Source organism: Stigmatopora nigra, chromosome 19, assembly GCF_051989575.1.
Source record: "Stigmatopora nigra isolate UIUO_SnigA chromosome 19, RoL_Snig_1.1, whole genome shotgun sequence".
Taxonomy (NCBI): domain Eukaryota; kingdom Metazoa; phylum Chordata; class Actinopteri; order Syngnathiformes; family Syngnathidae; genus Stigmatopora; species Stigmatopora nigra.
In genome coordinates, this window is record NC_135526.1 from 5,132,860 (window position 1) to 5,144,632 (window position 11,773).

An 11,773-nucleotide genomic window follows, 5' to 3' on the forward strand; every position below is an offset into this window, starting at 1 on the left:
GAGTGGCAGCTATTGTGCAATTATGATTGTTTTATTGACTAATAGAAATCATTAATTTACCCTTGTGCAAATGCATATGATTTCTTGGCTTGTATTTTCAATTTCAGTCCAGATTTGACGGGTTGAGAATGCCACTGTCATAGAAAATGCACACAGCGTAGTAGGAAAAGCCTTGAAATATTAATAAGAGTTTATTTTACCGCAACTGCAGCTTTTTGTTTTACAATATGTGCAGGATGTCATAGCCTCGGGTCTTGAATTGAAAGGGATTTTTTCAACATCACAGTTCGAACATTGCAGTCATTCAAAGCCATATAAATTAAATAAAGTGTCAAATAAACTGTGCATTTTGTTTCTGACATTTATTTATTATTGATTGTGATTGCTATTATACATGTCAAATCATTTTCAACAAAACTGATAGGATATATTCTTGTAATGCAAACAGTTATTATTATTATTTTTTAACTCTTACTGGGCTCTCATTTAATTGCACTGACATTGACAGTGCTAGATGTCCAATTAAATGTTCATCAGCTCCTCTCACACTCAATTTATTGGATGTATATTGCCATTAATGGTATATAATTAGTTGAAAACTATTTGGTCAACTTTAAACTGTCACTTTGAGTTGTAATCAGGATCAGCTCCTCTCACACTCAATTTATTGGATGTATATTGCCATTAATGGTATATAATTAGTTGAAAACTATTTGGTCAACTTTAAACTGTCACTTTGAGTTGTAATCAGGGACTAATTTTGGTACTATTTTTCATTCATATTTTTTAATAGCTGTCCATTGTAGTAACAACTGTCCTCGTCACATTGTCCAGTAAACGGCACTGTTGCACTTGAATGTCAGAACCCGCCAAAACCAACGAAGAAGAATCAGAGCGGAACTCAAAGACACTACGAAGAAAAAAGAGAGAGTGCCTTCGTTTGAGTCATCAGTTAGCTCACTCGTGCAGAAGTGAACGTCCCCTGATCAATTTCTTTTAAGATCCCTGTACTTTGTACGGCCACTCACCCTAATTTTCACAGAATGGACAGCTTTGACCAGGGACAAATGGCTCCAGAGTCCTATCTTTACGGTAAGACACTTTGATTGAATTAAGCGTAAAAGATGTCGTATTTTCTCCTGGTGTCATATTTTGCAAAGTAAAAAAAAGATCCTCCATCTCTAGCTTGTATCTGAGCTGTATTGCGAATTAACAATGTAGTAATGTGACACGATCGTTTAGAATTAGTTGTGTATTCCACTCGGTCCCCATGCTGCCACACACGTGTTTGGCCTAAATCATGGCGACCTCCTTCGTTACACGAGAATCTTTAAGATCCACGTCGCCTTTGGCCAATAATCAAACGGCAATTGTGCTTTTTGTGACGAAGATTTGAATCGTTTATTTGTTTTTATTTTTTAAGAACTGTCCTTAACGGCTATTTTTTAAAGGTGATCAACGGTGCTTTAGTTTCCAGAATTTTCCCGATCACGATTTTGCACATCAATCCCCATTTCTTATCGCCACGGATACACCGATGACGATCTATAGATGATGATTTTGAGTCGTAGGCTCGTCCATAAGGGTTTCGCCGGGCCATGTGGAGATTTCCACGTTGTTGCATTGTCGCCCTCCTGTGGACTTGCCCACGAATTACACTTTGGTTATCCAGTTAAACTTAACGACCCTTTTGCACGAGTAAACTACGTTAAATTTCGATACAACTGCATGTAACGACAATCATGAGTTCAATTAAAAACGACTCTCCCTTTGATCACGGAAATGCATGGTCAACCGAATAAAGATATAAATGTGTGAACTCTTTAATTGACTCATCATGTCAACTTTGTCCTTAATAGGTTGTGTGCTTGAATCCGAAAAGGAAGTGGTCTTCAACCCAGAGGACGATGGCTTTGAGCATCAGTTGGATCTACGAATGGTAAATTATGCCCATATTTTTTGTTTAAAACTATATTGCAAGTCAACTAATAGATGATATGAAGTTCTAATATGCTTGTTGTTCCCCCCCATAAAGGCTTGTGTTGATCCGACCACAAAAGATGAGCTGCACGTGGTAGAAGTGGAAGGACAAGATGCCGAGGGAGAGAAAGTGTCAGCTGTACTTGTTTCTTTGAAGCCGTCCACACTGCCAACTGTAAGGGTTTGCTTTTAATACCATTTTAGCACTATACTTTTGCTTAACTGGCAATTTGTCAGCCAAAAGTATGAAATCAACCATTTACAGTGACGGTGTAATAATGGTTCAATATATTTTAAGACTAGAAAATTGACCACAATGATAGACATTTTCTTCATGATGTTTTTTTGCAGGTGGCTCTAGGGGGATTCACCATCACACCTCCAGTCTCATTCCGTCTTAAAACTGGTTCCGGTCCGATCTATCTATGCGGTCATCACCTTGTCAGTAAGTGTATTTTTGGACATTTTGCAAAAAAAACATCAGTCTTTCTTTGCAGAAGGTCTTGTTATCCTGCTGTGTTGCTAATGCTTCTGAATTCCCATCAGTGATGGAATCCGATTCATCGTTGAGTGAGGATGAGGATGATGCCGATGATGAGGAGGAGGAAGAGGAGCTTGAGGTCAAACCTTCCAAGAAAAGACCTGCCACATCCCCCGCATCCAAGTCTCAGGTTTGTTTGCAGCGTCAAATAATTGCTGTTAATAATTTTTCATCACCGCCTACGGCAATGGATGCAAATGGTGGTGGGCAACTGTAAAACTTGCTTTTATTTTTTTTTGTGCAGAAAAAAATGAAGATGGAAGTCAAAGCCGAGTATGTATTCAACCAAATTATTTTGCATTTTAAATTAGAACATTAAAACAAGCCTTCCTTGATGCATGAATGTTAATATTCCACAGAGGTGCTGATGAGGAGATGGATGAAGAGGAAGAAACCCCTGTCAAGGTGATGATGATTTTGGAAATTTTGGCTTGGTGAGTGTGATTAGATTAAAATTTATCTGACCACAACTGAATTTTCAGCAGGACAAATCAAAGGCCAAGCCCACTCAGAATGGCAAGAGCCCAAAAGCTGCAGCTGCCACCAAGAAGGTACCTACTATAGAGTCAATTTTCTGTTTCACTTTAGCCTTACAGTATAGCCGTAGACCAGGAATCTGATTTTGACATTTCTCTGTACAGGGAGACACACCCCAGGGAAAATCACCTAAAAAAGCTTTGACCGTTCCTGAGATGCAAACCAAGATGACAGAGGCAATAAATAAGGTATATATTACAATTCCACTCATTTTTTCAAGTTAATAAATCTACAAATATATGATACTCATTTTTCAGGGAGTTACACTGCCCAAGATCCAGCAGAAGTTTGAGAATTATGTGAAGCATTCATTTAGAGTCGCTGATGCCAAGGTATTGAATACACACATTACATAAGTTTAATTTGTTTTAAAAACAGAACAATGCCATGACCCTAAATTATGTCCTATAGATTGTTGCTGACCTGTGGAAGTGGAGACAAAGTGAGGCTGAAACCAAAAAATAAATCTTTTTAAACTTTAAAACACTTTCCTTTACACCTAATACTGTAATGTTGATTGATCTAATCAGTGTAGTATACCTTGTGTTTGGTAAGTCTGTAAAAGCCAACAAGAGATCATGTAAGTTTTTTTGGGATAACTTTGTTTTTCTATCCAATGTTTTTCAAGTTGAAGGAAAGATCTTTCGTTTAACTTAGTTTAAGTCAATATCCATGTGTTTCAGTTATTGCAATGCTTAAGTTGGTATGACAGCTAAAGATGAAGTGTACGGGCTAAAGTATGTGTAATGTACTCAATAAAGATGTAAACCTGCATTTTTGGGGTTTGAGTTAAATTTGTCGCTTCGAAAAAGTTATTCCTTGGTTTGAAAGATATTGGACAATTGGGAGAATAAATGCTAAATCAAACCATGTACTTTAACCCCCCATGACATTGACTAGAAAGAGTTACTTTGTATATTTTTGTCAATACTATAGCAGCCGTTATTTTTAAGTGCCATGGGGTGGCAGTAAATACTTGGTATTGTAGTGTGTAGTACATGTGAAAGACTTGTCTCTGGAAATAATTCAGCCCCGAGAAGAATTGCTAAAAAAACAAACTTTAAAGATTAGTCAATAAGAAATTTAACATTGCAGATAATCGCACAGGTGCTGTTTAAGTAGCTTTGCTTTATCTAGAATGTTTACATTCATTCTTGTACTACCATGGTTTGTTTGGACATTGCTTGAATACTTCACCAATACAACTTGACTTTTACATAATTGGAATTCTGGCTCTCCAAATTATCAGTTTTAAAGTTATGTTGACTTACCTTTAGGTAATTCCTGTCTCTAGTAAAGAAAAACAATTCAAAAATGCATTCCAACAAATATGCATCCAAATTTATCTAGGTTTTGTATCTATTTCATGGCTCGAATATTTCCTTAACAGCCCAAGTACTCCTTAAATGCCAAAGAACGGAAAGCATAGTTGCATTTGAAAATGTCACTTTATATATAAAAAAAACTATTACAAATTTAAAAAATAAATGACAAAGTGCAACATCCAAGACTAAAAACCGGAGTACACAAACTTAGACATATTCAGGCTTTATCTCACAAGTCTTATTACTGCAAAATAGAACAATAGCAATCTTGTTGGAATAAATCAATATCATACATTAATCACTTCACTCTGGCACTTGATTAAAGCAGTTTGCCATGGTAATAAATCACGTCCTGTTCGTATAAATTAAAAAAAAAGGCACAGGGAATGGAAATATGTAATGTTACTTCCCAGTTGCCAAATGATTAACTTGTGAGCATTGAGCCCTAAAGTTGCGAGAATGCCGTTTCTTAGTCCAGTGCTTTTATATTCCTCTCACGAACGCTAAACATTGTAATGTCCAGTGTAACATGTCCATTCTTTAAGATCATCCAATTAAAAAACAATGGGGGTTATTAACTTTCATGTAAAAATAGTGGCCAATACAAATGTACTTTGCTATCTTGACTATGTAACTTTACTGTTTGTTAAAATGTTGCAGTAACATGCCTTGAAAAGACGTGTACGGAATGCGTTTTTAAATCCTCGGAGGTCAATTCTACCGAAAATAAAAGGGTTTTAAAGCCGTCGTCTTTCGTGCCTGACCTGCTCAGACGTATTCTTTGGTGCTGCTTGGTGGTCTAGAGATGGGATACTTTGGTGAAGGTTTCCCCCTTGGGCAAGAAGCTGCCAGCATGGCACCCCCGATGACAACTAGGAAGGCTCCAGCCCAGGCAATAAAGACAGCAGACCCAAATTCATACCTTGGGAAAAAAGAAACATTACAGGTGAAGCTACAGTGCAAAAACATGAAATCCCCACCCAAAAATGATGCATTTCCAGGTACTTACTTGGTATTGACTGGAGTGAAAGGGTTGTAAAAGGCTCGGATTATGTCATGGGCGTACCAAGAGCAGGCCACGATGCCGCACAAAGCTATGGGTAAGCAAAAACAATAAATATTTATACAGTATGGTTTAATATCCAAGTACATTTGACCGGTGACCAAGCCTCCCGTCACGGGCATGTCCGGATGTTCCTCCTTACCACCAATCAGAAGGATGATGCCCCCCGCCATGGCGATGCGAGACTTGCGTGTTTTATCATCACTGCCACAGTTGGTGCACTTCATCCCCATGCAGGCCACGCCCAAGCCCGCCACCGTGACGATAATGCTCACGATCATGAGGGCCCGTGTCGCTTGGAGGGCACCTGAATGGAAAAAAAAAGACAGCGTCCGTCAGGTATTTACAATTGTCACGAGTACATAATTCTCCATTGAAGGTTGCCAGTTAAACAAAAGACCCCTTGATGACCATTCCCAAATTATAGTACAAAAACTAAACTCATCTTGGATGGACTTGGAGAGAACATATTGTTGCTTGGCTGTCTCAAGCATGCGAGTGTGACAGTATGCACAACTCAAAACAGGTCTGACCAGGTTTCAGGTTGCACGGTAGAGGGCACTCCTAATTTCACATGCTGGCTACAGGTTAACGTCTAAGGGTTGCGACCTCCATTCGCAAACAAAGACACCCTTTGTGCATTCCACCCAATAAATTCATCTCTATTTTTGAACAAGCCTCGATTGAGTCACTTTGATTTTTTGCTTTGGAGCTTTTCTCGATCAATATTTATTGAAGATAGTGGAAATATGTCAGGCCAAGTTGGAAGAGTATTATGTTTAACCCAACGGCTACCATAAAAGACAGCTAATAAAACACACATCATTGCAGTGTGTTCTTCTTTGTAGCTACTACTTCCTTTAAAATGACTTGGATCAACAGTTTTTCCCCCCCACAAAAGTACTAGCTTTTATTTAACGACATTCCCGCTCTTGGTTGGTAAGAGGAGTCAGTCAATAAGTGACTAAACCGGTTAGTCCAAGCAGCAAGTCTACTTTTGAAATACACATAAGAGTATAACGGTGGATTTGCTTACATTACAGGTTTGCTTCATTGGCTTACATTGGTTTCTATGACTAGCATGATCTGGTTTAAATAGTATGTCCCCTGATAATAGTTTACTAAGAAATCCAATAATAAAAGTGGACATTTTAATGCCTGGGGGGTAAAAAGAGCCCAAATACAAGTATGATCATAATAATTGAAAAAGTGACTTACTGTTGAGTTGAAGAATGGAGTCGTAGACCTTACATTGGATTTGGCCTGTGCTTTGGAAAGCACAAGACATCCAAAGGCCTTCATACATGGCCACCGCTGTAATAATGTTGTCCCCGACATAAGCCGACATCTTCCACTGTGGTAAAATCGTACCCACGATTAAGCCAATTAAACCCACAAGCGACAGGACGAATCCCAACATCTGCAAACCGGAGTTGGCCATTTTCCTTTTCTTTCTTTCTCTCTTTCTTTCTTGTTTCAAAAAATGAGAAACGCCGCCCACTTGCTCAAAATCCGCCTTAGTGATCTAAACTCTAGTTTAAAATAGAGCGTTTGATTTGTATTGCTGTCGAATTAGGTTGCAGACAAATCCGATCGCTCTCTGTCTGTGTATAAGTAAATAGAAAAGTTTGTAATGGCGTCTGTCGGTCGATGATTACACTATGCGCACCTGTTGATCTGCCGCACCGCACCTTAAATTGGGGGAGGGGATAACGATGTCGAGCGTTTTAGATGGTTTCAACTGCGCGTGGGCGCGGCCTCTACAGACGCGCAGTTTCGACGCGCGTGTGGGCGTGGCCTCTACAGACGCGCAGTTTCGACGCGCGCGTCGCTCGTAGAAACGCCTTAAGTTTCATGACGTCACAATTTCCCGATAATGCAGCAAAATACTACAGTAAAAAACGTCATTTTGGAGGAATTTCTTTACCATGACGTTTTCTTTCCATCTAAATTATTGGATTTAACAATAGACTGAAGGTAAAAAGCGTCGTTAGGTATTAAAGGACACAAAACTTTCGTGAAATTTCACCAGAAAAACATTACTTTCTTACAAACTGTGTTTTATAGCATCAAGACCACACAACTAACGACTATTCTTCCCTATTCTTGCCTAATCTTGAACACAAACAAATACAATAACACAAGTGCAAAGTTTCTGTATGAAGCAAACATTTGTTATTATGACTTAACATTATCCTCTGACAAATTCAGCACGAGTTGATGACTCATACACTAAACAAAAGACAATATGAAACTATGAGTGTATCAGAGTCATAAAAATAATGATGCATCGTTTCAAATAAATTTGGAATTATACATGCCCAGCAATCTCCTGCATCTAATGCTGCTAATTTTGATCATGAATATAACTTGTAAATTCATTATCCTAATCTGAGCTACAAAAGCCATCCATTAAGCATGGGAATCCTTCTGACATTGTCATGTCTAATTGACTGCTGGTCTGTGAACTACAGTTGTAATTGCATCTTTTCATCCATCTGATTTATTCTGGGTTAATCCTGCCTCTTTACAAAGGCACTTGACATCTCAATTGATCATACAGATTAATATTTTGATGGCAGAGATTTGTGTTTCATGTTTTTCCTTTCAATGTGGTTTACATCCATACTTTAATTTCACGCTGTACTATATTTGCTCAATTGAAAATGACATGTGCAACATTTGGTTGGAAAAGTTCAGTAAACATTCATGCATTTTAGGTTAATTCAAAATTATATGCATAACGCAGAGCAAAGTGTTGACATTTCTTTCCATATTAGTGGGCTAAACTCACTTATTTTTGTCAAATTGACCATTTTTGGCATTGATTTGGATGCCTATAAACGTTTTTATAATGGAAAATTCAACCAATTAGTCATGGCGATTTTCCCATGCATGGTTACAGGTGAGGTCATGTTACAGACCCCTCCCCTACATAGACCCCGCCTCCCCAGGTGTGCTGTTTGACATTCTCCACAAACATTTTGCAAGAAACACACATTGTTCATTCAGTATATGCTCCACATCAGTTGGAGATGACTTTTCTTCCACCAAGTGGCAGTAGTCGCCCAATGCAGTCAAAAAGTCAACTCAAAATGGCTGATATCTCCGTTAAGTTTTACCTAGGCACGTCACAAAATCAGCTGTGATGAACTCCTTTCCAGTAATTAGATCGAGCCCTTGCAGTTACAGGTAAGCCTGAGAATTGCAAACTAGAACGGTAAGACACTTTTCTTCATGCACATTTGACATCTGTGTAATTAAAGAATGAATTTAGACACAATTTTAACATTGTTAAACATTACTGATCTGGATAAATGTGATACTTACTTGCCTTCATTGTCTTCACATATGTTTGTCCATGTGTACATTTGTGTTTGTGAAACAGACAAAGAAAAAATATTGACCAAACACCAAAAGCACGGCTTACAACCATACAAATATATGCTGTTTTATTGAATAATATTCCAGAATAACACATCTTGCTTCAATTCAATCAAGAGTTGTAGAAATATATACACAGGTTTGATGGAACATCAGGTTGAGGGTAAACCGAGGGTTTTTTTCTTAACCGAAAGAGAGCCAAAAAATAAATAATCCAACACACATTTGCCATTCTTCACACTTAATACTAGAATTATTATTGCAGACTGAAGATTGCCAAATCCATCGTGGTTAGCTCCCCTTGTTGAATTTTCACATTATTGAATATAAAGAGGTAAAATGTTCCTGCTGCACATTGCTGGTTTTCATTCATGTGGAGCTTTTTGTTCCTCATATGTATTTCTTTTGTCTTCTTTTTAAAAGCCAGTCTTCAACCCCTGTTTTTTTCCCCAAATTTCCTTTTTTTTTTAAGTTCTTTTGGAGTCCATCGTTTGTCCAAGTCCGTGTCAATGCCCATGTTTTTTTTATGGCTTTTTATTAGTTTGCTTTTTCTTCTTTTTTTTGGAAGACCATAGGATTGGCTTGAGGCTCAGATACCCAGAGTCCCCAAAAGTTTGAGTGGGATTAAGGATATAAGTGAGGGTAGTTTAAGCAAACTTTTTTTTTTTGGAAGACGTGCGTGACCACAAACAACTCTGAGCCCCCCCCAAAAAAGGTCATCCTTGGATTTTGACAGGACACAATAAGCTTTGGTCATTTTTCTTCTCTCTGTTTTCCCCCTTGAGCACATCTTTCACAAATAGAACTTAGTCACACAGTGAGATTCAGTAGGGCAGAAGGTCACACTAAAAGGGGGGGGGGGGTGCACATTATTGCAAACTGAAGACAAAAACAGACCACCACGAGATAGGACTCCGAGAGGAAGAACCCGATGTTTTGTTAGAAGATGTTGCATTGGAAAATCAATTGATATAAATCAAAAACAGGGAACATTTATTCAGCGGCGTGGATGTACTATCAAAATAGACTTGGCTGTAGTACACTGCTCATATCGTAAAGTACACTAAATGTATAAATGACACGGCATAAATCACGTTTAATATCTGAGCACACTCCAACCGACATAGCTTGCAAAACCACTTTGACTTTCTCCATTATTTGTCAGAAACAAGTTCAAATGAGAGTAATGGACAGTGTTTATTAAAACGGTGTGGTTTCAAGATATGAATGATGTAATTTTTCCTATCATTGATCATAATCTATGCTCATACTGCAGTATATTTTTCATTGGAGTGAATAGAATTAGAATTCCACATGAATAATAATGTCAAAATGGTGAAAGGGAACCTTTTTTAAAATGTATTCTTTCTAAAATTGTCAGTTAATTTATAGACATTAAATTATTAATCGACATACTGACTGCTAACACTGTTAAAAGCATGAAAAAAAACCCCATTAATGTTATTTTGCCATTGGAGGGATCAGAAAACTGCATTGGAAAATGATAGTTATTTTTTTCCCCTTTTCAAATTGGCAGTATACACAGCTACTGCAGTGATGTTTATTGTGTAGTACTGGCGCCAGTGAAATAAACTATCAAATCAGCCATACTTGCATGTTTTGGTGAGTTATAGTGCTGCAGTCTGCAGATCAATTGCAGGGAAAATAACATACTGAAGGGGCTCAAACATCATTTTTTTGTCAAAAAAGCTAAATGTTAGTGGTGATTTGCATTTCCTACTACTTACTTGTCCCTTTTTGCCACTCATATATCATATGAATATTCATTATCAATGCTCCATTGGGGGGTAAATTCATGTTTAGATGTTGCAAGCCAGAGCTTGAATAGTCAATTGTGCTATACTACAAGGGATCCAAGTTGTGGGGGTGGTTTGTTTTGAAGCATCTAGCCTCAATTTATACATTCCAAAAGAGTGTCTCTCTGCTTAGGCTGTTTTTTTTTTTTTTTTTGATGAAATTGTTAGTCAGGAACATGATTTTAATTGGTCTGCAGAAACAAATAGACCCTAAAAAAATCTGCTTTCTACACACCTGGCCTCTGAGTTGTTCTTGAACTAATGGATTTTGCTGTCTCTGCCAGACCTTCAAGTATTTTTTTTGTTGTTGCAACTATCACGGATCTCTTGTTTGTGTTTCATTGAGTCTATCGATCAAAGTTTCAGATGCCCTTTCTTCTCTTTTTTTGCACTGTCTTGTTTTAACAAAGTCTTTCTCAGTGGCATACAAACATACTTTACCGCTATTTGAACATTTCCCATCCTGTTGCACATTCTTAGAACTTACTCTTCACTTTTTTTTCTCTTCCTTAATCGGAAAAATAGCTTTTCGTTTATTTCACATTCAACATCAGTCTTAGTTTAATTTCACATTCTTTTCCCTCCTGTCTACGTATTATGTTGCTATCTTGACAACTTGCAAAGGCATTCTTCAACATGGGGGCCACTAAGTGCTTCGTAAAAAGGATTCATGAATGAATGTCTGAGCTTTATAAATAGAAAATGTGCCTTTTCTTGTCGTCGTGACAGTTTAAAATAAATACATTTATAAAAGTAACTATGTGGACTCCTTTAGTGGTTTTGATCTGATGCTACACAGTATGGCCTTTTCTTCTTGTATATGAATATATGACAACTTTTGGGGATAGATTTTCTGCTCGAATTCCACAGAAATTTTGGTCTTTGTAAATAAATATATGTAGCGCGTTTCAAGTCTTTTCATCCATAATCTCCCTGTCATAAAACGTACTGGTTGCCATCATTTTTTTTGCATACCAAATACTTCCCTGCATACATCTTCCTAAAACATTCCTTAGCAGGATTTCCCAAGAATCCACACGGCTTCCATCTTTCCAAACAACTTTGCATCAGTCACTTTTTTTTTTTTTAGGCTTCTTGCTACATTCTTTTTTTTTCGTGCCATTCC

General features: G+C 37.7%; 2 protein-coding genes across 4 annotated transcripts; one reads left to right on the forward strand and one right to left on the reverse strand.

The window, feature by feature from the left end:
- The first annotated feature begins 882 nt into the window (after positions 1-882).
- On the forward strand, positions 883-3,832 carry npm1a (nucleophosmin 1a). 2 transcript variants are annotated; one of them, XM_077741426.1, is made up of 11 exons: positions 883-1,092; positions 1,860-1,939; positions 2,036-2,155; positions 2,332-2,425; positions 2,527-2,651; positions 2,766-2,794; positions 2,881-2,926; positions 3,007-3,072; positions 3,163-3,246; positions 3,316-3,390; positions 3,470-3,832. In XM_077741426.1, the coding sequence occupies exons 1-11, from the start codon at positions 1,044-1,046 to the stop codon at positions 3,521-3,523; spliced, it is 822 nt and encodes a 273-aa protein (XP_077597552.1). In that variant the 5' UTR covers positions 883-1,043; the 3' UTR covers positions 3,524-3,832. The 2 variants fall into 2 exon arrangements, with proteins under 2 accessions (XP_077597552.1, XP_077597551.1); XM_077741425.1 differs by having other exon boundaries at positions 885-1,092; positions 3,004-3,072.
- A 655-nt stretch (positions 3,833-4,487) lies between these two features.
- Positions 4,488-7,155, reverse strand: cldn7b (claudin 7b). 2 transcript variants are annotated; one of them, XM_077741023.1, is made up of 4 exons: positions 6,665-7,152; positions 5,589-5,753; positions 5,393-5,477; positions 4,488-5,305 (listed from the first exon to the last, which is right to left on the reverse strand). In XM_077741023.1, exons 1-4 carry the CDS (start codon positions 6,885-6,887, stop codon positions 5,152-5,154), a joined length of 627 nt encoding a protein of 208 aa, XP_077597149.1. In that variant the 5' UTR covers positions 6,888-7,152; the 3' UTR covers positions 4,488-5,151. The 2 variants fall into 2 exon arrangements, with proteins under 2 accessions (XP_077597149.1, XP_077597148.1); XM_077741022.1 differs by having other exon boundaries at positions 5,393-5,753; positions 6,665-7,155.
- Between the last annotated feature and the right edge of the window lie 4,618 nt (positions 7,156-11,773).